Source organism: Mytilus galloprovincialis, chromosome 13 (genome assembly GCF_965363235.1).
Source record: "Mytilus galloprovincialis chromosome 13, xbMytGall1.hap1.1, whole genome shotgun sequence".
Taxonomy (NCBI): Eukaryota; Metazoa; Mollusca; class Bivalvia; order Mytilida; family Mytilidae; genus Mytilus; species Mytilus galloprovincialis.
This window is the reverse complement of record NC_134850.1, coordinates 7,485,898-7,511,132: the sequence shown is the minus strand read 5'-3', so window position 1 is coordinate 7,511,132 and position 25,235 is coordinate 7,485,898. Positions and strand designations below refer to the sequence as shown.

The 25,235-nt window shown below is 33.0% G+C and overlaps 1 protein-coding gene across 1 annotated transcript in view; it reads left to right on the top strand.

Moving 5' to 3' along the window:
- Positions 1–25,235, top strand: part of LOC143057384 (uncharacterized) — a 41,891-nt gene that overhangs the window by 335 nt on the left and 16,321 nt on the right. Inside the window, exons 2-12 of the mRNA XM_076230689.1 lie at positions 2,305–4,387; positions 5,670–5,736; positions 10,610–10,727; positions 11,710–12,331; positions 12,744–12,918; positions 14,783–14,934; positions 16,154–16,217; positions 17,463–17,622; positions 18,333–18,483; positions 18,953–19,101; positions 20,683–20,739. Coding sequence (XP_076086804.1) covers positions 2,503–4,387; positions 5,670–5,736; positions 10,610–10,727; positions 11,710–12,331; positions 12,744–12,918; positions 14,783–14,934; positions 16,154–16,217; positions 17,463–17,622; positions 18,333–18,483; positions 18,953–19,101; positions 20,683–20,739 — 3,600 coding nt within the window. The 5' untranslated portion in view covers positions 2,305–2,502. The remainder of the gene's footprint in view (positions 1–2,304; positions 4,388–5,669; positions 5,737–10,609; positions 10,728–11,709; positions 12,332–12,743; positions 12,919–14,782; positions 14,935–16,153; positions 16,218–17,462; positions 17,623–18,332; positions 18,484–18,952; positions 19,102–20,682; positions 20,740–25,235) is intronic.

Genomic DNA, 25,235 nt, shown 5'->3' with positions numbered 1-25,235 from the left:
ATTTTATTTTGAAAATTTATAATGTAAAAATAACGAGGTGTGGTATGATTGCCAATATGACAACTATCCACCATAGACCAAAATATGTGAATGTGATTTAGCAACTAATGGTCATCAAACTGTCTTCAACAATGAGCAAAACCCAAAAGTCATAGAAAACTTTAAAATGCCTAAAAATGACAAAATGAGAATAATTTAAACCCTACAGGCTATATATAGACAATAACGCCTAAAATATATTTTCTTAAGGTCGGACAGGTGTAGATATATATTGCATGTTGTGAGGTTAAACATGTTTTTGGAAACTTAACACTCTTCCTTTCTCTCACAAAGGCCCAGTGTGAGCTTCTCCATTCAAAGGACCAGTATGGGCTTCTCCCTTCAAAAGGCCCAGTGTGAGCTTCTCCTTTTAAAGGCCCAGTGTGAGCTTTTCCGTTCAAAGGGCCAGTGTGAGCTTCTCTGTTCAAAGACCCGGTGTGAGCTTTTCTGTTCTAATGGCCAGTGTGAGCTTCTCTGTTCAAAACGCCAGTGTGAGCTTATCCATGCAAAGGGCCAGTGTGAGCTTCTACGTTCAAAGGCCCAGTGTGAGCTTCTATGTTCAAAGGCCCAGTGTGAGCTGTTCCATTCAAAGTCCAGTGTGAGCTTCTCCATTTAAAAGACCAGTGTGAGCTTCTCCATTCAAAGGCCCAGTGTGAGCTTCTCCCCTCAAAGGGCCAGTGTGAGCTTATTCATTCAAAGGCCCAGTGTGAGTTTCTTCATTCAAAGGCCTAGTGTGAGCTTCTCCGTTTAAAGGACCAGTGTGAGCTTCTCCATTCAAAGGCCCTGTGTGAGCTTTTCCCTTCAAAGGGCCAGTGTGAGCTTCTTCATTCAAAGGCCCAGTGTGAATTTCTCCGTTCAAAAGCCCAGTGTGAGCTTTTCCATTCAAAGGACCAGTGTGAGCTTCTCCCTTCAAAGGACCAGTGTGAGCTTCTCTGGTTAAAGGGCTAGTGTGAGCTTCCCTGTTTGAAGGGCCAGTGTGAGCTTCTCCCTTTAAAGGGCTAGTGTGAGATTCTCCAGTCACTTTAATCAGCCATTATTATAATCCTCATCCTTTAACTGTTACAAAATTCTTCCGCAGCTCTAAAATGACTGACCCAAATTAAAGTCAAACTGATTCAATGACTCTGGTGTCCATAATATCACAACAGAATCATTGATAAACCAGATTATACTGAAGAAGAGGTTATAACGATGCTTACCGTCAAGAATTTGTCCTGATGAAAGCATGATATGGTATATAGCAGGTTATTTTCGCGGGGTGCAAATTTTTGCTTATTTTAGAGGATAGAACAAAATAAATTCTGCTAATATCAAACGGCACATGCAAAGGTATTGATGAAAGTTTTGAATTGGCAAAATAATAACCGCCAAAATATTTTGTATACCTTTTCAATGAAAATTGCGAAACTTTACACCCTCGAAAATAACCCACTATACGGTAATTCCATTGAAATTTTGATATATTTTTTTACAGAGAAAGTGAAAAAAAATATTTTTAACTGAACATACCAATGATGTCAATTATAGCAATACAAAAATTAATTGATGGATAAATATTTCAACTTCTGTAAATCAAAAAAGAGAAAAAAAACAAAAACAAAAAACCAAGTGTCTGATCAGTTGTTTAGCATGACTATGATGGCAGGATTTACTATCATTACTATGTAACTTATCTGTTAAGATAACATCTGCATAAGAGATAGGTTCATTTTCTTGGTTAATTTAAAGTAATTATATACTTGTGATGTGCACTTTACATTATTAAGTGTGATTACTCAACCTTATCCGGTTTTAGTATCATCGTTTAGGCTAATTCAATTTGAATTACAAATTGTAGTCATCAAAATTAATTTTACTTCACTTATAAATTTTGAATGATGGATGAATAAAATGTAAAATAATAACATTCAAAAAATAGATATAGGAAGATGTGGTTTGACTATGATTGCCAATGAGACAACTCTCCATCAAAGTCAAAATTTATAAAAGTAAACCATTATAGGTCAAGGTAGATATAAGTTAAAATACAGGTAAGCAGAAGCTGTACCCTAAATTTTCTAAGAAGTTTATTCAAATAATAATCCATTCGGTGCTTACTTGTTAACTTTCAGTTACTTTGTACCCATGTTTAAAAAAAAAATTAAAATAGCAAAATCATTGTTTGATAAGAATGGAGATATGGTACTGTAACTACTGTTACATACATTTCAGAACTAATTATAAATAGTTTTTATACTGTATGTAACATTATACCTTTTTTTTCAGATAAGAAAGATTTCAATATTTCCTGGTGTAACTTAAGAACATGAAGACAATGAATAAAGGAAAGATTTCAAGAGCTTTTGACCCCAGTAGTCATGTGACCTAGTAATATGGATGAGAGACTCTAATTATGTGACGTTCAGATTTTATCAAAATTTATTTAGATGATAGTGCAATAAATAGTTTATAAAAAATACAACAATGGAAAATTTAGATTCAAAATCAACAAAAACAGAAAGTAGAGAGGATGCTAAAACAGGGATTAGATATAGAATGACCAAAACAAAACCAGCAAATTTTAGCGATCTGAAAGCTAAATTTGACTCTGCTGGTGGTGTGAATGCCACCAATACAAAGAACACTAAAATTTCGACCACTACAACAAGTAAACAAGAAGTACAGACAACACAGCGTTTCCAAAGAAACTCAGCTTTAAGAGCATCAAAAGAAAAAACAGATGATGATTTGAAAGATTTATTGTCACATACTAAATTTACAATAGGTGCTGAAGGTGAAACGGTTGAGCCAAAGATGGCTGTTTCAAAAGTTTTCCGTGGAAGTGGTAACAAAGTTTGTCAGGCAACGGTGGAAAATAAACTTCAACGGCATGATTCTGGTGAAATGTCTTTAGCGCCATCAAATAAGAATGCTGCTATGTCGATTCTAAGTACAAATTTAGCTTTAGCAAGAATTCGGCCAGGTTCTGGTGGTAAGAAAGAAGACAATTTATCTGGTAATATACAACAAAGTTTTAATGTTTTGTCCAAAAACTCTCAAAGTAGTTTCACAACCACAAGTTCCCATAGGGAGACAAATATATCAGGAACAAAAACAGAGTCTCGATCATATACTAGCAAATATTCATCTTCTTCCTCACAAAGTTCTATTCCAAAGGAACCAGGATTAAGTTTTTCAAAAGATACGTCGGAATCCGGTCATGATAAATTAAGTCGGAATAATTCCTCTGGTTCTGACTTGTCAGACACAAGGTCAAATGTATCGAGGAATAATAGTTTTAATAAAATAAGTGCCAATTCTAAACCACGTCCTTTCAGTCCAAATACAAAAAAGACTTCAGAAACAAGTGTGACACAGATAGTTAAAAAACAAAGTAGTCTGACAAGGACTTCCTCTGCGGGGTCTGAAGATGCACGCCCTGAATGGCTCAAGAAAAGGGAGGTGCTGGTTTCTAATTTTCAAACTCGTTTAAAACACAAACCAGTAGAAACTAAAACTGAAACAAAGACCTCATCTTCAGAACTTCATACCAAAGTTAAGGAAATGAAATCTGAGGGAGACAAATTCACTTCTAATGGCGTTTCTAAACAGAAAAAACTAACACGAACACTTGATGTTGATAGAAATGTGAGAAAACATAAAGATTCCTCCTCTCCAGAGCCTCAATCTCCAAGAGGATACCAATCACCAAGGGGAACTAACTCTCCAACAGGGAGCATGTCCCCTAAAGGTCTTCAATCACCAAGAGGAAGCTTGAGTCCTAGAGACAGCACAGCTTCAGAACTTGATGAATTTAACGAAATTCGTAAAAATATTTTCAAAAGACGGGAGAGTAATAAGGATATGGTCATTGACCGAAGCCATTCTTTGGAGACAACAAAACAGGTGGATTATCCATCTAAGAAAATGACAGCTGATTATTTCAAAAAATTAAAAAACGACTTTGAACATATTGCTGCCGTGTCTGATGCAAAACAGGGCAGAAAACCAAAGCTTCAAAATGTGAAGACTAGTAGGACATTTGACGAACAAAAACATTCATTTGAATCGCCAAGGTCACCTACTTCACCAAAGTCAAAACTACAGACCTTGAGACGTTTACAGGACGAAGGTCAAATACCAAATGTCAGGGCTGTTTCTTCTGCTTTAAATTTAGAGTTTGGAAGACCAAGAGCTGCTAGTACAGGTTCTATTACTGCTGATTTATATACTGATAATATTTATGAGGCCATGGGTGAAGAATATCACGACTTTGAAGGATTTGAGAAGTATGAACCAAAGGCTTGGCCGGACACAGACAGTACTAGCTCTGATAATGAAGGAATTTACGACTATATAAAAGATACAGGTATACCATGTATACACTTTAGATGGTACAAGTTGTCCTTCTATGACTGTAAACTTATATTGGGTGGATTTATTATTGCCATTTTGCCATTTTCGACTAAAATGTGGTTTTAATTTTTGTGATATTGAGAAAAATCCTATTTAATTTATAAAAACAAATTCAAATTGCGAGTTTAAATTATTGCGATTTATATATATAACCCTGTAGCATTTTTCGCAAATTTAAACACATCGCAATAATTTCTGAATTTACAGTATTCATTTTATATAAGGTCTTCATCAATAGAAATGCAATTTTAAAAATTCATTTAAATCTGCATGACAGCATTTAATAAAATAGATTGATGACAGCCAGTGCCTATTTCTGGGTCTCCTCCCCAAATAGTAAAATAAGGAATGGTGGTTTGAAACAGTATGTTCTGAACCTGTTGCTATTGTCATTTCAGAGAACAATTTTCAATGATAGGGAAAGGCTTATCCTGTGCTCTTGGCTCTTCAGTGTATTTATTTCATGTCAGAATTGAAACTACCGTAGTGTTTGCATGTTATCTGTCGTTTTTTGCTGTGCTTTGGTTTTATGAAATGACACAACCTTCAAGATAACAATGCAGTAATTTCCTATCCAGATGACCACTGTCCCATTTTTGCCACAGAGAATATAACTCTCACTTCAGATATCATTTTATATGTATTGAAATGGTCAGATGAGGACAATTTATCTAAATTGTTATCTGTAATTTTGATTTTATCAATGAAATTCATGTAAACATTACAAAATATTATGGGAATATGGCCTTTAGCATGACAACATACACGTACATGTAAATAAAAACCAGATGTTTAGTTTTCACTTGGATTGATTTATAAACGGATATATCATTGCGGTAGGAACTTTATCTTCTTCAATTCTGACAGTAATTTGGAATAAGTGTATAGGTGTATGGTCACAATAGATCTGAGGATATATGTGAAATTTCAAATTTTAAGTGAACTATATTTATTTGAAAATTGATGAAATACATGAAATAAGTACATTTTTGATAGTATTAAAAATTCGCTGTCCTATAACATGACAAAGTGTGTAAATTGACCACCAGAGTAATTTAGGAAGCGTGGAATTAGTTTCTTTTAAAAAAAATATAGCATATTTGTACAACACAGATCACGAAAAAACTTGTGCTGAGGACAACGTAGAACACTTCTTGATGGACTGTAGATTTTACTAGAATATTGGATAATTTATACTTTTATATTTAAGTGGTAAGTTTCTATTCCATTTCTAGATCCAAAAGGAAAAGTTGAGAAAAAAGTTCAATCTAAAACACCAGCAAGGAGATATGGTCAGAAAAGGTTGGTACTAATATTTATAATCAGGTTTGATCAAGTGTGAACTAACCAACAGATATCCTCATATGGTTACTCTTTATAATGAATTAAAGCTTAGGTACAGTTCACATGGTTTAAGAACATATGAAGGAAGCTTCTTAATTACTGTGGATTCATTTATTTTCGTGGGTATCAATTTTTGTGAATTGAAGAAAACATTTTTGTGTGTATTAAATTTTGTGGTTTTGGCAAAATCTGCAAACATTCCCTTCGAAAATTTGTAATTCGTTCCAACATTTAAATTTGTGGTTCCCCTAGGCCTGTACCTACGAAATTTAGAAAATTGGTATCCAACCAATATTAATGAATCCAGAGTACAAGAAAACATGCCTGCATTTTAAAATAGGATTTTTCTAATTCTCAAATTGAGTACCTGTACAGTGTTAGTTAGAATTTTCTCTGAATTTGAAAAGAAGGGAAATTTGGTATGACATAAAATCTCTGCACACACTTTTTAACAGGAGCCAAGTAAAGGAATAGTATTGTTATGGCTGTTCTTCATATTCATAGGCGGATCCAGGGGTGCCCCCTTTCGTGGGAAAAATTTGGTTGATTATATAAGGAATCACTGAAGCATGACTGGAACAGGTCCCCCCTTAGGTCAGTCAGCGGACCCCCCTTATGAAAAGTTCTGGATCCGCCACTGATCTTATGTGACACTGCAGTCAGGTCTTGTACAGAGGAACACGTCACTGCAAGTTTAAAATTGCATTCTGAGTTGAACCCCCTTCTATCATGTTTACATATGAACTGAATTATTTGCTAGATGTGGATAACACAACACATTGACACATAGGGTAGTACCAACTAAAGGCAAATACTGTCATAATTAGGTGATGTGCTTTAATGGTGTGATGTACATGGGAACAAACTGTTAGACTGGTTAACCATAGTAGTTTGTTTACTACATAGTCTTGTAAGAACATTCCAAGTGGTGCCCAGAAGCATAACTTTTTTAACAAGAAAAATATGTGATCTGATTTGGTTAATTTCTTTTCATTTGATTGAAAACCATAGCCTATATACACATATTGTGAATGTTTAGATAGAATTTGAATTTTGTAGGAGTAGAACATAGTTTTAGAAAACTAATTATAACTCTTAGGTGTGCTCTATTACCATGAATTTCTTTCACTAACAACTGAATAAAATTACAATACTTTGCCTACCTACTGTATGTACACGGTGAAACCATTACCTCTGATCTGTAAAATAAATGCATAGTACACAATTTTATTAAGAGGGCAGCTGAGGACTACCACTGGGTACAGGATTTTCTCGATGTGTTGAAGATCCATTGGTGGTCTTTGGCTGTTGTCTCTTTGACATATTCCTCATTTCCATTCTCAATTTTATCATGTTTATAGGTTTACAGTAAATAGACCACAGAATCTTATGTTTGGGGTGTAAAATGAAATATTCTTTCCTGCCTTTTAGATACTTTTGAACATCATTCTGAGCCAATTTAAATTAATGATTTTGATTTTTATGGTTGCACCTTAGTTTTGGTTTGTGCATATTGGTTTCAGTAGAATGGTTTCACTGTTACATTTTTTATACTGTCTGTAATATATAATGCTATTTTGTATATATATGTAATGTACTTTTACAGTTCTTCAGTAGGGTAAGATATCATTAAGATGCATGTTCTGTTTGTTATATTGTTTCATATCATCTGTATTACATGGAATGTAAAACCAAAACTGCAGTGTTTCCTTGCTTTTAAAATCCTGTGTCATGAAAACCCAAATGTTCTTCAGATTAGTACACTGTGGTGGGTCCATGATGAGATCATCCCAATTCAAGCAGCACTTCACTTGTTTTTAGGATAAACACCTGATTGTTTTTTTTATGAATATCCCCCTTTTATGTTTTAATCCCTGCTATTAGAATACTGTAAATTCAGAAATTATGATGATTTTTTTTTCTAATTTAAGTAAATACGACTCTGAGTATTGCATACATCCATGACATAAGAACTCTTATTCTGATATCTGACACATATATCTGTATGTAGCTTTTCCTACAATTACATGAATGAAACCTGCATTAATTATTGCTCATTTAAAAATTAAAAAAAAACAATACTAAATGCACACATTAAATTTACAGTATATATATATTTATAAGCACTTTTCTGGATTTAAATTAGCTTTATCAGCATTAATCCATTTAATTATGTGTTCATGCAGTAATTCTTAAACTACTGGCTTAAATGATTCCTAACAACAGATTAAAAAATTTTAAAAAGTGTCTTAATTTTGTTTTTTTTTTAATAAAAATTACCAGAGGTCCCATATTTAAATAAATTAGAAAAATTTGAAACGAGAATTCCAGGATCCCGATAAAGGTCCTATCCCCCCTCATTACTGACCTGATTTTAGTTTATAGAGCATGAGGAGTATCTGGATGAAATTATGGAAACATTGTTGTTTGTTTAATTAATGTTGGACTGAGGTTTTTATTAAGGGCTATTCCAGAAAAAAAATGTAGGGGGGGGGGGGGGGGTTGGAAGGCAGTTTTTGTCAGCACCCACCACCCAGACAATTGTAATTGAGAATATAGTGCATTATAGTGTGAAAAGTTGCTCTGATACCCATCACCCATGTATTATTAATATATTGTGCCCCCCATACATTTTTTTCTGGAATAACCCTAGCATGATCTGTTATGAGGCAAGGTCTTTTGACCACTGTAATCCACATTTTATGATATTCCATCTGGAAAAAAATTCAGAGTATTTACTTTTATTTTTCATTAAAATGCAATTTAAATGGTTAAATTGCATGGATCTGTGCCTTCAAATTGGCATATTTTTACACCTTGTTTGATACACATGATACAGAAGGTGTGTTATTTGATTTTTGATGGTCTCCAATTTTTCGTTAAATGTTTTAAATATCAAACATGTATGGCATGCATATACAATTATCTGTTAAGAAGCTAGAGAAGATTATAATATATCTTGTATATATCTATATATAACATTCTTCAGGCTGTTTATATCTGGATTTCTCATCACCACGTGTATCTACATAGCCATGTGACAGTCTAACAGTTATATCAAATTAAGTTACTAGACTCAATATAAAAAAAGAAGATGTAGTATGATCGCCGATGAGACAGCTCTCCACAAGAGACCAAAATGACACAGAAATTAACAACTGTAGGTCACTGTATGGCCTTCAACAATGAGCAAAGCCCATACTGCATAGTCGGCTATAAAAGCCCCAAAATGACAATGTTAAGCAATTCAACAAGAAAACTAACAGCCTAACTAATGTACTAGTTTATAACATGGTATAATTAATTGGTGTATAGTTCTATTTTACAATGCTTTAACAATTATTCATGAAATGGTCATTCTAATTTTAAGGTTTTCAGCAGCAGATTAATAAAAACCAAAATTGCTCAGGTGTAACTTACTAACGGCAATAACATGGGATTACAAGGCTAACATATGAATATTTTATACCTTAATTCTGCCTATAGCTGTCAGGAAATAGATGTTCTGTATGTCTGTATATATGTGCATATTCTTGTATATACTTGTATATATTGAAAACATACAGTTGTTGTCATGGTATATCAAACATGAACTGTAAAATACATTCCTTTGTTCTTTTACTCAGAAGACTTATCTTCTAAAACACTAAACATTAAGTTTATATTCAACATTTTGTCTTTGTGTCTACTAAAATTTTGTCTATGTTATTTTCTGCCACTTTGATTTTAAATAGGTTTTTCTAAGGAAGAATTAAGTCATTGAAATGTTGATGTACGACAAGCAGCCGTCAACAGTTTCCGTGTTAAAAATAATGAACTGTTCAACCAATGCCTTTCAAATTTTGATGTGTTGTTACTTATACTTTTGACAAAATGGAAGTCAAGCTTGATATTGATAATTTTCACTTTTACAGTTCAGGAGTTATAGTCCTTGATAAATTTCCAAACTGAGGCAGAAAAGTTTGGTTTTTTTTGCAAAATTTACAAAAGGGGGTATCAACTTTATGTACCTTGTACTGTTTTCCTTCAAGACCTTGGCAAATTAATAGAAATTGTGCACACTATTGAAGATGTGGGTAAGGAATTCTAAAATGGGAACTTGTTAATTATCCATTCCAGCAAAATTATCGACAGTTAATTTTTTATGCCCCACCATATGATAGTAGAGGGGCATTATGTTTTCTGGTCTGTGTGTCCGTCCGTCCCTTCATCCCACTTCAGGTTAAAGTTTTTGGTCAAGGTAGTTTTTTGATGAAGTTGAAGTCCAATCAACTTGAAACTTAGTACACATGTTCCCTATGATATGATCCTTCTAATTTTAATGCCAAATTAGAGTTTTGACCCCCAATATCATATGGTCCACTGAACATAGAAAATGATAGTGCAAGTATCAGGTTAAAGTTTTTGGTCAAGGTAGTTTTGGATGAAGTTGAAGTCCAATCAATTTGAAACTTAGTATACATGTTCCCTATGATATGATTTTCTAATTTAATGCCAAATTAGAGTTTTTACCCCAATTTCATGGTCAACTAAACATAAAAAATGATAGTGTGAGTGGGGCATGTGTGTACTATGGACACATTCTTGTTTGAAAATGCTATATGGATAACAGTACTAGTATAAGGAAAGTCTTCATAATAGTGGGTCTGTAAAAAGGATGCTCAGCTTTGGTCTGAACTTTCATAAAAAAGCTAAGATATATTAATTGATTAGAGTTTGACAAAGTGGCTTATCCTGGAGAGGTTTAATTAGCTCATTGTGAGTGACTGATATTTCCTCTTTCAGAATTAAATAGATATGACAAGATCGTATAAATAAACTTATTTTACAGGAAGGGAACAAATAGACCAAGTTTTAATAAAGACCAAGATGTCAACCATCATGATCCAAGTTCGTCAGAAATCACCGAGGGTAGCAGTAAGGAGGGGACTATGGAGAGTACTGATGAGGTAAGGAAGAAGATCATCAATTCTAATGCAACAATGTTTGTAACGTTCATTTTGATATGACAATGTCGCTAATTTTCATGGCATCAATTGACAATTGATGCTTTGGAACGTACGCACAAGCGCAGACGATATAAGACATATTTTAAATACATGTTTTAATGTTATTTTCTGTCAGTTTCATTAGAATGAAGATAACAATATTGTATTTTAAGCTCGGACGCCATTAATTGGTGATTTGATGGTCGCAAATACCTGTTTACTGTATCTGCTAACATGTTGCCAGTAAACTTAATTTGCGACCATCAAATCACCAATTGATGTCGTTGGAGCTTAAGATACAATACAGTAATCTCCTAATTTAACATTTGACCCAAAAATTCAAAATTGTAGATATTCACAGTTGCACTAAAAATTTCCAATTTACAGAATCATTAAGCTGACTAGGAGGGAAATATTTAGTTAGAAATAAGAAAGACACAAGGGAAAGTACAAGTGTATCCCAAACTCTGTCTGACCGATAAAATGTCAGGCAAAAAAAATTCATAAAGTCAGACAGATATTTTTTGCTTTCTTAGTTGACAATATTTTAGAAAAGGTCCAAAAAAATATTCGGTCAGACAAACCTTATAAAAGTTTGGTGCAAACTGAAGTGCATTTGAGGATAAAATTTGGGGACCGTTCAGTAGAATTTAATTGCTTTCAAATTCTCTGGTGGAGAGTTGTCTCGTTGGCAATCATACAACATCTTCTATTCTTATATTAAAACTAGTCCATGGTACTAACCCATGGTACAGTTTCCAAATCATATAATATGTCTGTAAAGACTAGATAGAAAGCTTGAATTTCATATACAGGATATTTGTTTGAAGGTGAAATTCCAAGCACAAATCAAAATATCTTCATTATATTTGTAAGTTTTCTACAATTAATTTATATATAATATTTATATGCATTTACTCAATACCATCATTTTATTTTGTAGAGGTGTGGCGTAGATGGTGATATAGAATACGATACAGATAGCAGTGGAAATTCTGGAATCTACGAACCTATAAACCCTGATCAGAAAAAACGTCAGGAAGAAAAATCATCAAACTTACCCCCTGAATTACCCGCAGATAGAAAGAAAAAGAAGAAAGACAAAGATAAAGACAAACAAGGCAAAACGTTTGGTTCTAAACTTAAACAGATGTATAAGTCAAAACCAAAGGATGGGGTGAAGGACGGTAAAAAGACAAAAATGAAACATGTGACATCAGACCCCGCCCTTCCAAGTCAAGGGTCATCGGGCATGCTTAATAAACTAGGGAAATTTTACAAGCGTGTGAAATCTGAGAATAAAATGATCAACGAGCAGAACGAACAAGAGGAAGTGGTTATTTCTAGTAGTGATTACGACGGTAGTGATACAAATCCCATTGAGGAAAACACGGAAATCTTGGAGGAGGACAGTGATGGAATATCTATGCATGACATTGATTATATTGATGCTTCGTCCACATTAGACAATCTACCGCAGCCACCACCCAAGGTGGAAGTGGAGCCACCGTTACCACCTAAACCACAAAAAGATGAGCCACCTATTCCCCCTCCACCAAGGACAGGTACATGTAATACAAATTGTGGCTACAGACTTTTTGTTGGAAGATTTAATTCATTGATTCTATGAAAAGACGCAAAAATAATGCTAAAAATTTCAAATTGTATGTGTTGCGACAGACTTTTTAAAGATGATTCAATTCATTCATTCTATGAAAAGAGGCAAAAATTATACAAGTAGAAGCTTAAGGCAATAAGAAATTTCAGTGTTGATATGTTTTGAACAAATTCTGTTGTTAAATTAAAAGTGTTTTAGTGTTGCATGCTTTAAAGTACTGTTTTATATTAACCTGGTTTTCCTTAGGTCAATTCTTATAGATGAAGTATTTCAAATTGAAAATGATCACACAGAAATATCAAAATCAAATTTAAGCGATAACCATGATAATGGTGATTAATCAGATGTTTATACTATAGGTGAGGCTGCTGTTCCCCCACCTCCTTTACCACCAAGACTAAGTATAGGTCCCAGTTCAATACCAGAAGATGACCTCCTCAGCTCACCACCACTGCCACCAAGGGAAAGATTATCCATGACCTTTGACCTAGATACAATAGTACCAATTTCACTAGGAAAGAAATCTGAAGACGGGTATGTATCAGCATTTCAATCCTCCTATGGTCTATACTATTACACATCATTATTTCTGGGAACAATTTTAATACTCATTTGAGCTGTTTTGTGAAGAAATTGTATTGTCTGTTGATAAATAAATCTAAATTTAACAAAGAGTGTCATTGGTAAACAAAAATTTAAAAATCCTAACTTACTGTGAATTCATTTATTTTACCAATTTTCATGGATTACTTAAAAGTGCACTTTTGTGTATATGTGATTATGTGTTTTGTTAGTCTGCATACCATGCATACTACCTGATAACAATTTGTATTCCATTAAAGGTTTAAATTTGCGGTTCACCTGTACCCACAAAACCCACGAAAATTGGTATAATGAATCCACGGTATCTTGATGAAGAAATATGGTTTTCCTTTTACCTCTGTGGGTTTTTCTTTCGATAATAATTGATGAGATATGACCTTTTAAACATCTTTTTTTTAGATACCCACATAATCTTAGTATTAATTTTTGCTCCTTAATGAATTTAATATTTTGTTCTAATGCAATCAGGGACACCTTCAGCAAAGACTTGCTGGAATTTTGGGCCGGTCATTTTCAAGATGATTTGGTCAAAGCATCAAGGTAATTTTGTGCAATCATTTCCTGGTAGTGGAGAAAAATCTTTTCAATTCTAACATCAAGATAGATGCTTCAACCCTGCATTTTTTCTTTAAATTTTTATTTTCAATCTTATTATTTGAAGACAAAGATATGTGGCTCAGGTATATATGCCAATGAGACGAGACCCAATAAACCAAATGGCATCTAGAGGTCAAGGACTAAATCATCTTTTGTCTACTAAAGTTGTGACTATATCAAAAAGTCAGTGACCATATCAAAGATCTGCAATCAACGTAGAATCAAAGGACAAAAAACATGAAAATTCATTATACAATCTGCTGTAAGCTATACATGCTATATTATAAAAAAAAAAGCAGCATTAAAATGATAAAGAGGGATGAGCATTGGATATTGGGATGTTGGAATGTATGTGCTGAGGAACAGACAAACATTTTTCTGTTTTAGCTTCAATATTGCCAAAGCTTATGACTTTTTATCTTCTTTTTTTTTATTTTGCTGTATTTTTGGTTTTTTCTTTTAGAGAGATTTGTATGTCACTGTGTTTTTGATAGTTCCCATTCTAAATATACAAATTCATGTCAGCTCAGTGAAGGTTAAAGTTTTCCCATAGTTCTTTGAATGCACTTGAAGCTGGCACCACCAACATATTTTTTTCAGTTTATTCAATTTTAAAGTTAAAAGAGCAAAACAATCCTTTTCTGCTTTAAGTGGATTGTATAGCTACAAGTTTTAAAATACAGCAAAAGAAAAAGAAGCTGAAATGAATTCACAGAAAGATGTTACCAACCACCAAGCAAGAACACATGTTTTTTTTCCAATTTTGAATGTCATGAAAATAGTTAAAACTACACAAGTTTAGGCAGTGGACAAATACAGAAATCCTATTCAAAGCAATTTATCAACCATCTAAATAATGTTGTGTGCCATAAGTTTCCCAATTCTGAAGGGAACACAGACTACAACTGAGTGCCATTTATACCATTTTTTTTTAAAATATATAAATATACAAGATGTGACATTATTTTCAATGAGAAAACTATTCACCTGAGTTCAAATTTTGTAATTTTGTGGATATTAACAATTATTAGCAGCTGTATTACATTCAACAATATAAAAGGTTCTCATTCTGAAGAGGGGAACATTTCAAAATAGATTAATTTCTGCATGTTTGGTGAGAACTGAAAAGGTATAATTATTAAGTCAATTTAAAAAGTTCTGATACAAAATAAAAACATTTGATTTTTTTATTTTGCAGGAAAACATGGCCTGGCGTTCGAGACAGTTACCTCCATGGTCACCATATTAAAAGTGCATCTGACCTTCAGGTTGGTGATGAACAAGTGAAAAGTAACACAGAAGACACACCACCTCCTCGACCAAGCCCTCCTATACACAGGAGGAAAAAAGGTAACTTAATATGTGTAAGAACCACCTCCTCGACTAAGCCCTCCTATACACAGGAGGAAAAAAGGTTACTTATTATATGTAAGAAGATATGGTATGAGTGCCAATGAGAAGTATCTGCGACAAAGTCATAATGTATTTAAAGTAAACAATTATTATAAACATCAGGTTCCTGACTTAGGACAGGTGCAAACAAATGTTTGTACATATAAGCACCCCTTTTAGTAGGTTTGTGCTCACTGAAGGGAAATTTTTTGTACAGTTCCTGACTTAGGCATGTTAGGATAGGTGGGAAAACAGGACTAAAGATGCCAGAGGGATAGTCAAACTCATAGATTAAAAATAGTCTTACAACGTCATGGCTAAAAATAAAAGACAGACAAATAATAGTACAGAAGACACAACATAGAAAACTAAAGTCTAAGCAACACAAACCCCACCAAAAACTGGGGGTGATCTCGGGTGCTTATGGAAGGGTATGCAGATCCTGCTCCACATGTGGCACCTGTCGTGTTGCTCATTTTATTACAAATCTGGTAACTAGTTTAATTAGGTAGGTCACATTCCTGAAAAGGGAAGGGTGTTGTAGTTATGACACAAGGAACATATCCAATATCATTTGTGAAACGGCTACTCTATAACTGTCATCTAATCCAATATTTAAAATTTTCAACATTTTAAAATCCTGTTTCAGTTATGACCAAAGAATCTTTAATATTTTTTTGTATATGATCATAAGAAATATATCACAATTGTTTAGTAAGTGTTTGCAGTGATGAATTTCACAGAGTTATCACATGGCTATTTGTATGCTTTATCAGACATTGCATTTGCATTTTGTTGAACATTTGACAGAAAGCTACCATACTTGGTAGAATTGTTTTTCATATTACATTTTGTATATGTAATTGACCATATTATACCATCATTTTGATGTGACCATTTTATTTAGAATATTGGGACCATCTGTTGACTAATGTACTATAAAGACACCTTGTAATACACAATTTAAATTCTCATTTATACAGCATTTGGTTGTCGTGTAGAAATGTAAATATTTTATTTGATTATGCTTTTTAATTTTGCAGTTTTCTTACTTTATAGAAATTTAAAGTTTTATATGTAAAGTTTACAAATGAGCAGGTCCCCATGAGAATAGCAAATTTAAAAAGGGAAATGTTTGATAGGCTATTGTAATATGTTTGTTTTGTACTTTCAACAGGTAAAGAGGACTACATCTTGCCTGACCCAGGAGTTGATGATAAAAAAACAGATATTGTTAATGGGTTAGTTCCCTTTTATTTAAACTTTTAGAATAATTTTAAAGGCAAGAATGGTGCCTAGAAGAGTACAATAAATGATGAAACTGAGTATTTCTGTTTATTTAAATATAATTTAATTTTGGATGTAACACGTCTTCTGATTGGCTGCAAGTGTTTTGTCTATCAGCTCATAGACATTATTTTGTCATGTGACAATGACGTCATCAACGTTTTTTCATGATTTACTCTGTCTCAAAATGGAATTTAGAATTAAATTATAAGGAATGACTGTAACATTTTTTCTGTCTATTCGTAATAACACCAATTCACAATTTACAGTTATTCAGTGTGCATCACATTTTTTATGTTATTTCTTCATGGACAGAAATTAAATAACACATCAGGTAGTTAATGTACATCCCAAGACTTTTTAAATTGGCTGTTTGAGAAAATAAATACACAAAAATATGAACATTGGATTTAATATTAGAACTGAGAATGGAAACATGGAATGTGTCAAAGAAAAAAAACAGTAGAAGGCGACCCTAAATACCAAAGTGTGTGATTCAGGCTCCTTGGGGTTTAATGTTTAGTACACCAACCATACTTCATATTTTTATTGGATTTCAACATACATTATCCGTTTATCAATTCACTATAGGAAAATGCTTATAGCCAAAATAGCCAAGGAAAATTAAGAACAAATTGTCAATTTAAAACACCATTTTGTAAAGAAAATTATTTAGATATCTTGAGAAAAGCAAATTACAAAATTGAGGATTTTTTCTCATAGACTCAAAATTGAAACTGGGAGGTATTTCAAATTAGAAGTTCATCAAAGAATTCAAGCTACATGTGAATTAAAAAAAGTGTAATAGTAATTGTAACTTTATATTGTCATGTATGTATATGCACTACCTCTTATGGAAATAAAAGATATTCCAGTCCATACCTGCCAACTGTCACTATTAGCGGGGGATTTCCCCTATGGAAGCTCCCAAATTGAAATTTTGAAAGAGCAATTTTGTCTACAATTTAAAAAAAACAATTAATTTTACAATGACAATAGGCTTATAAAAGTATGAAGAAGCCAAAAAACAACATTAGAATATATTTGCAGGTCCCCTTGAACGTTTTTTAGGACTATGACAGCCATCTTGCAGGCAAAACCCCCATGGGCATTTGGAAAAGTTGGCAGGTATGCCAGTCTATTCTAAAGAGTGCATATTAAATAACAGATATGAATGGAGATACTTTTATTTGTTACAGGAAACAGCCATTGGACAAGAGGCCATCATCAGGGTACTTAAGATTTGGTGATATATCAGGAGAATCCAGTACTGATATACAAGCACCCTTTAGTCATCTGTATAAATTCAAAAATCAGTTAAAAGATGATGATGAAGGGAATCAACTCTATATTGAACTGGTTTGTGTTGTTTAGGTTTAATTTCTTGTTCACTTTGTAGTGGGTCTCATTGGGGTCTAAGTGTGACGCGGGATTGCCGATTTTTTGTAAGCGTGACACGTGAAAGTCAAATTATTGTGGCGTGAAAACGGGAAATGAGGTCTACAGGGACCCGGGAAAAGACCAAAAAAAATGAGAATTGCTTACGTACATAATGTAAGCGGGATACGGGAATCTGACAAAACAGTAAGCGGGATCCGGGATCGGAACACCCCAATGAGACCCCTTTGTAATTATAGAAAAATCATGAACATCTTAAATATAATTGTATATGGTCTTACGATAGTTTGTATCAGAAATTGATTGATTAGCCAAACTTGAGTTATACATTTCTTACTCACATCCAGGTTTTTCTTGTGGTCTATTGTGATATATATTCCAGTGTGAAAACTAAATATTCCTTAATTTTTCCAAAACTTTTATTAATTGTTTCATTATTAAAATTTTATAGGAAATCTTTCCATCAAATGTGTAAGTGTACTTTTTTGACAAAGCAAGTCAGCTATTGGTTAATTTATTTCTATTATTGTTAATTTTTCTATTATCTATACAAAAATATTGGAAGAAAAGAGAAAGATTATAACTGCATATTATTTTCCCGAACAATGACAAAAGTTATTTAAAAATTACCCATGTATTCACAAAGTTTCTTTTAACTCTATACTTCACAGAATGATGACATGCTGTATGGTACAATGGACAGAAGATATACAACCAAGTTTGAGTCCGAGCCTCTCTATCAAGTTTATAACAAGGACAAAGTTACAAGAGCCAGTAGAAAGTTCACTCCTGCTATTTCCAGTGATAGTGAGGTTGAGTCAGGTAGGTCATGTAGGTTTAGAAAAAAAAGTAAAAAACAATAAATACCAAACTCCAGGGAAAATTCTAAACAGAAAGTTCTTAATTAAGCAAATGATTAATTAATTGATTGTTGGTTGCTTAACGTCCAATGGTCTAAGCAAATGACAAAAAAGATCAAACACATTGAACAAACGAAGGGATAACAACTCATATTCCTGGTTTGTTACAGGCATTTTCTTATGTGGAAAACAGTGGACTAAACCCGGTTTTGGTCGAGGCTGCGACTTCTGTCGCAAATGCGAGACATAGTGATCCTACATTCTGTCGTTTTGGCTTCAGCCACAAATATTCACTTCATTGTTCTTTTAAAACACTCATTGTTTATTTATTTTTTACTCCTTCAAAATATAAATAATATAATGGTGTTATTTAAAAAAAATGTGTTGATTGGAGAACCAAATTTGTAAAGTATAATATTTTTGTGTTTTAGGAGATGAAGGAATATATGAAGCAGTTGATGAGATTCTAGAGAAAGCTAAAGGTGACCAATCAATGCCAGATAAACCTAAGATGTCCACACTCGAGATGTTTGGTAAAACTGGGTCAGTACTCAGAGCACTGTGGAGTGAAATGCCAGAGGTAAGGGAGATAATCATGTTAGGGACATTTGGTATAATATAAAATTGCATACCTGTCAACTGACCTGTATTCTGCAGGTGTGACCCGAGATTTTCACAATTCTGAAGGATCACCCGGGACACCCGCTGGGTCACTGAATAATCTGGCAATTTAAAAAATGACCCGTTTTCACCTGGATTTCTAAGCCTTGAGATTGATGTCATAAGTGATTTTCCTTTGAAATATCCACAAATTCGTAATTCTTCCACCAACAGAAGTTCAGCTAGCTGTGTAAACTGTCATATTAAGTGACCCATTAAGTGCATGGCTTCACTTGACAGCTTTGGTGTCGAACACACTGTTAATTAACACCAATTACCTCAGCTTTAGGTCCTAAATAAATTTCACTGTTGTCACGATTTACAAACATTTTCCAACTTGAGTTACTTCCCCTTTTTTGTCACCATTCAAAATTTTTTCATATATTTACGTTTATTGGGTAAAAAAGATTAAATCTACTACTAATAGAATTCAAATACATATTGAAATATAATTTTTCATTAAATTCATACCTTAATATAATTATAAAAAAAAAGTTGAAAATTATTTCTATACTTCCTTTAACTGTTTAACTTTATTTTACTATACTCTAATTACAAACATCTAATGAAAAAACTGTTGAGAGCAAAGCTTGAAAGGCTGAATAGCCAGACACAACTTGAGGGTGAAACACTTTACATAGAGAACAATATAGAAATGTTAATTATATCATCACCAAAAGGAGAGGAAAATTATCAAAAGCTTTTCAAAGTGCAATGAAATAATGAGTATTTAAATTAGTTAACCAAGTGAACATGTTTTGGAAACTTTTATTTTAATTATAAAAAAAAAAAGTCCCCTAATTACTGAAATTTAGCTCGAAAAAGTTTGTACGCGTTATGACCTGAGATTTCATTCTTCAATGCAGGTCATGACCTGCATTTTCATCATCACAGGTTAACAGGTATGAAATTGAGATTCTAATGCAAAACTTTTGTTAAATTCATTTTGATTGGATACCATCCCTTATTTTCATGACATCAATTGACGATTGGTGCTATGAAAAAGTATGGGCAAATGCAGACAATATATGACAGATTGTTTTCTGTCCCTTTCATTAGAATGGTGACACAACTATACTGGTGATTTTAAGTTATTACATTAGTTTATTGTGAAAGAAATGAGTCCATTAAATTTTTTAAAAAAATCCTTAAAGATGTGAAACCCTCAAAAATTATGTTTTTTATTGGTGTCTAAGCAAAAATTAACGAATATGTTTGTTATGCAACGAAAAAAATATTTATGAATTTATCTTACTGTTTAAAATTGTTATTTTAGAATTTATCTTATTGTTAATTGTTATTTTAGAATTCTATCAATGTCAAACTCTAAATAGTTCTCATCCTAGTCTAAAAAATGTTGCTAATAAATTCAACAGAATGGAATAAAAAGGGGATAGGGTGTATGTGCAATGTTGTTATATATGCATTGTTATTTGTAGAAATGTACCGTCTTAGACTTTGGTTCTAGTGCCATATTTTTATTTGATTTTTTTCCTTTTAGGTAAAAGAAAGTGGATTTTTAAATTCAATATCAAGTCAAGAAAGGAAGATACAAGAGGTAAAGAGTTGTTCATTGTCTAAATAAGAAAAAACATGAAAAGCTTTTATTTATTTTCAATACTGAGGTTGTGAGTTCGAATCCCACTCGTGCAGGTGCACTTGACTCAAATCTTAGTTGACTATATGATTGTCAGGTTTCCTATCGAAGGTAGGTTGTTTTTCTGGGCACTCCGGCTTCCTCCACAAATAAAAACTGGGCCACTACGAAATAGCCTGAATGCGGTGCTTAAAAGTGGCATTAAAACACCAAAAATGAAAATGAAAATAAATATTTTGATTTAAAAGTTGATTGCTAGGAACATCTTATAAATATATATTATTAAAAAAGTATGTAACATTTTCTTTTTCTTTACTTTTAGGCCATGTTTGAAATCATCACCTCTGAAGCCTCCTATCTGAAGAGTTTAAACATTTTGTTTTCTATACTTTTAGGCCATGTTTGAAATCATCACGTCTGAAGCCTCCTATCTGAAGAGTTTAAATATTTTGTGTTCTATACTTTAAGGCCATGTTTGAAGTCATCACCTCTGAAGCCTTCTATCTGAAGAGTTTAAATATTTTGTTTTCTTTACTTTTAGGCCATGTTTGAAGTCATCACCTCTGGAACCTCCTATCTGAAGAGTTTAAATATTTTGTTTTCTGTACTTTTAGGCCATGTTTGAAGTCATCACCTCTGGAACCTCCTATCTGAAGAGTTTAAATATTTTGTTTTCTTTACTTTTAGGCCATTTTTGAAATCATCACCTCTGAAGCCTCCTATCTAAAGAGTTTAAATATTTTGTGTTCTATACTTTAAGGCCATGTTTGAAGTCATCACCTCTGAAGCCTTCTATCTGAAGAGTTTAAACATTTTGTTCTATTTACTTTTAGGCCATGTTTGAAATCATCACTTCTGAAGCCTCCTTTCTGAAGAGTTTAAATATTTTGTTTTCTTTACTTTTAGGCCATGTTTGAAATCATCACTTCTGAAGCCTCCTTTCTGAAGAGTTTAAATACTTTGTTTTATTTACTTTTAGGCCATGTTTGAAATCATCGCATCTGAAGCCTCCTTTCTGAAGAGTTTAAACATTTTGTTCTATTTACTTTTAGGCCATGTTTGAAATCATAACCTCTGAAGCCTCCTTTCTGAAGAGTTTAAACATTTTGTTCTATTTACTTTTAGGCCATGTTTGAAATCATCACTTCTGAAGCCTCCTTTCTGAAGAGTTTAAATATTTTGTTTTCTTTACTTTTAGGCCATGTTTGAAATCATCACTTCTGAAGCCTCCTTTCTGAAGAGTTTAAATACTTTGTTTTATTTACTTTTAGGCTATGTTTGAAATCATCGCATCTGAAGCCTCCTTTCTGAAGAGTTTAAACATTTTGTTCTATTTACTTTTAGGCCATGTTTGAAATCATAACCTCTGAAGCCTCCTTTCTGAAGAGTTTAAACATTTTGTTCTATTTACTTTTAGGCCATGTTTGAAATCATCACTTCTGAAGCCTCCTTTCTGAAGAGTTTAAATACTTTGTTTTATTTACTTTTAGGCCATGTTTGAAATCATCACTTCTGAAGCCTCCTATCTAAAGAGTTTAAATACTTTGTTTTATTTACTTTTAGGCCATGTTTGAAATCATCACTTCTGAAGCCTCCTTTCTGAAGAGTTTAAATACTTTGTTCTATTTACTTTTAGGCCATGTTTGAAATCATAACCTCTGAAGCCTCCTTTCTGAAGAGTTTAAACATTTTGTTCTATTTACTTTTAGGCCATGTTTGAAATCATCACTTCTGAAACCTCCTATCTGAAGAGTTTAAATATTTTGTTTTCTTTACTTTTAGGCCATGTTTGAAATCATAACCTCTGAAGCCTCCTTTCTGAAGAGTTTAAACATTTTGTTCTATTTACTTTTAGGCCATGTTTGAAATCATCACTTCTGAAGTCTCCTATCTGAAGAGTTTAAATACTTTGTTTTATTTACTTTTAGGCCATGTTTGAAATCATCACCTCTGAAGCCTCCTATCTGAAGAGTTTAAATATTTTGTTTTCTTTACTTTTAGGCCATGTTTGAAATCATCACTTCTGAAGCCTCCTAACTGAAGAGTTTAAATATTTTGTTTTCTTTACTTTTAGGCCATGTTTGAAATCATCACTTCTGAAGCCTCCATTCTGAAGAGTTTAAATATTTTGTTTTCTTTACTTTTAGGCCATGTTTGAAATCATCACTTCTGAAGCCTCCTAACTGAAGAGTTTAAATATTTTGTTTTCTTTACTTTTAGGCCATGTTTGAAATCATCACTTCTGAAGCCTCCTAACTGAAGAGTTTAAATATTTTGTTTTCTTTACTTTTAGGCCATGTTTGAAATCATCACTTCTGAAGCCTCCTAACTGAAGAGTTTAAATATTTTGTTTTCTTTACTTTTAGGCCATGTTTGAAATCATCACTTCTGAAGCCTCCTAACTGAAGAGTTTAAATATTTTGTTTTCTTTACTTTTAGGCCATGTTTGAAATAATCACCTCTGAAACCTCCTATCTGAAGAGTTTAAACATGTTGTTTTCTTTACTTTTAGGCCATGTTTGAAATCATCACCTCTGAAGCCTCCTTTCTGAAGAGTTTAAATATTTTGTTCTATTTACTTTTAGGCCATGTTTGAAATCATCACCTCTGAAGCCTCCTATCTGAAGAGTTTAAACATTTTGTTTTCTATACTTTTAGGCCATGTTTGAAATCATCACGTCTGAAGCCTCCTTTCTGAAGAGTTTAAACATTTTGTTCTATTTACTTTAAGGCCATGTTTGAAATCATCACTTCTGAAGCCTCCTTTCTGAAGAGTTTAAACATTTTGTTCTATTTACTTTTAGGCCATGTTTGAAATCATCACTTCTGAAGCCTCCTTTCTGAAGAGTTTAAATATTTTGTTCTATTTACTTTTAGGCCATGTTTGAAATCATCACCTCTGAAGCCTCCTATCTGAAGAGTTTAAACATTTTGTTTTCTATACTTTTAGGCCATGTTTGAAATCATCACCTCTGAAGCCTCCTATCTGAAGAGTTTAAACATTTTGTTTTCTATACTTTTAGGCCATGTTTGAAATCATCACTTCTGAAGCCTCCTAACTGAAGAGTTTAAACATTTTGTTCTATTTACTTTTAGGCCATGTTTGAAATCATCACTTCTGAAGCGTCCTTTCTGAAGAGTTTAAACATTTTGTTCTATTTACTTTTAGGCCATGTTTGAAATCATCACCTCTGAAGCGTCCTTTCTGAAGAGTTTAAACATTTTGTTCTATTTACTTTTAGGCCATGTTTGAAATCATCACTTCTGAAGCCTCCTTTCTGAAGAGTTTAAACATTTTGTTCTATTTACTTTTAGGCCATGTTTGAAATCATCACTTCTGAAGTCTCCTATCTGAAGAGTTTAAATACTTTGTTTTATTTACTTTTAGGCCATGTTTGAAATCATCACTTCTGAAGCCTCCTATCTAAAGAGTTTAAATACCTTGTTTTATTTACTTTTAGGCCATGTTTGAAATCATCACTTCTGAAGCCTCCTTTCTGAAGAGTTTAAACATTTTGTTCTATTTACTTTTAGGCCATGTTTGAAATCATCACTTCTGAAGTCTCCTATCTGAAGAGTTTAAATACTTTGTTTTATTTACTTTTAGGCCATGTTTGAAATCATCACCTCTGAAGCGTCCTATCTGAAGAGTTTAAATATTTTGTTTTCTTTACTTTTAGGCCATGTTTGAAATCATCACCTCTGAAACCTCCTATCTGAAGAGTTTAAACATGTTGTTTTCTTTACTTTTAGGCCATGTTTGGAATCATCACCTCTGAAGCCTCCTAACTGAAGAGTTTAAATATTTTGTTTTCTTTACTTTTAGGCCATGTTTGAAATCATCACCTCTGAAGCCTCCTAACTGAAGAGTTTAAATATTTTGTTTTCTTTACTTTTAGGCCATGTTTGGAATCATCACCTCTGAAGCCTCCTAACTGAAGAGTTTAAATATTTTGTTTTCTTTACTTTTAGGCCATGTATGAAATCATCACCTCTGAAGCCTCCTAACTGAAGAGTTTAAACATGTTGTTTTCTTTACTTTTAGGCCATGTTTGGAATCATCACCTCTGAAGCCTCCTAACTGAAGAGTTTAAATATTTTGTTTTCTTTACTTTTAGGCCATGTTTGAAATCATCACCTCTGAAGCCTCCTAACTGAAGAGTTTAAATATTTTGTTTTCTTTACTTTTAGGCCATGTTTGGAATCATCACCTCTGAAGCCTCCTCACTGAAGAGTTTAAATATTTTGTTTTCTTTACTTTTAGGCCATGTTTGAAATCATCACCTCTGAAGCCTCCTAACTGAAGAGTTTAAATATTTTGTTTTCTTTACTTTTAGGCCATGTTTGGAATCATCACCTCTGAAGCCTCCTAACTGAAGAGTTTAAATATTTTGTTTTCTTTACTTTTAGGCCTTGTTTGAAATCATCACCTCTGAAGCCTCCTTTCTGAAGAGTTT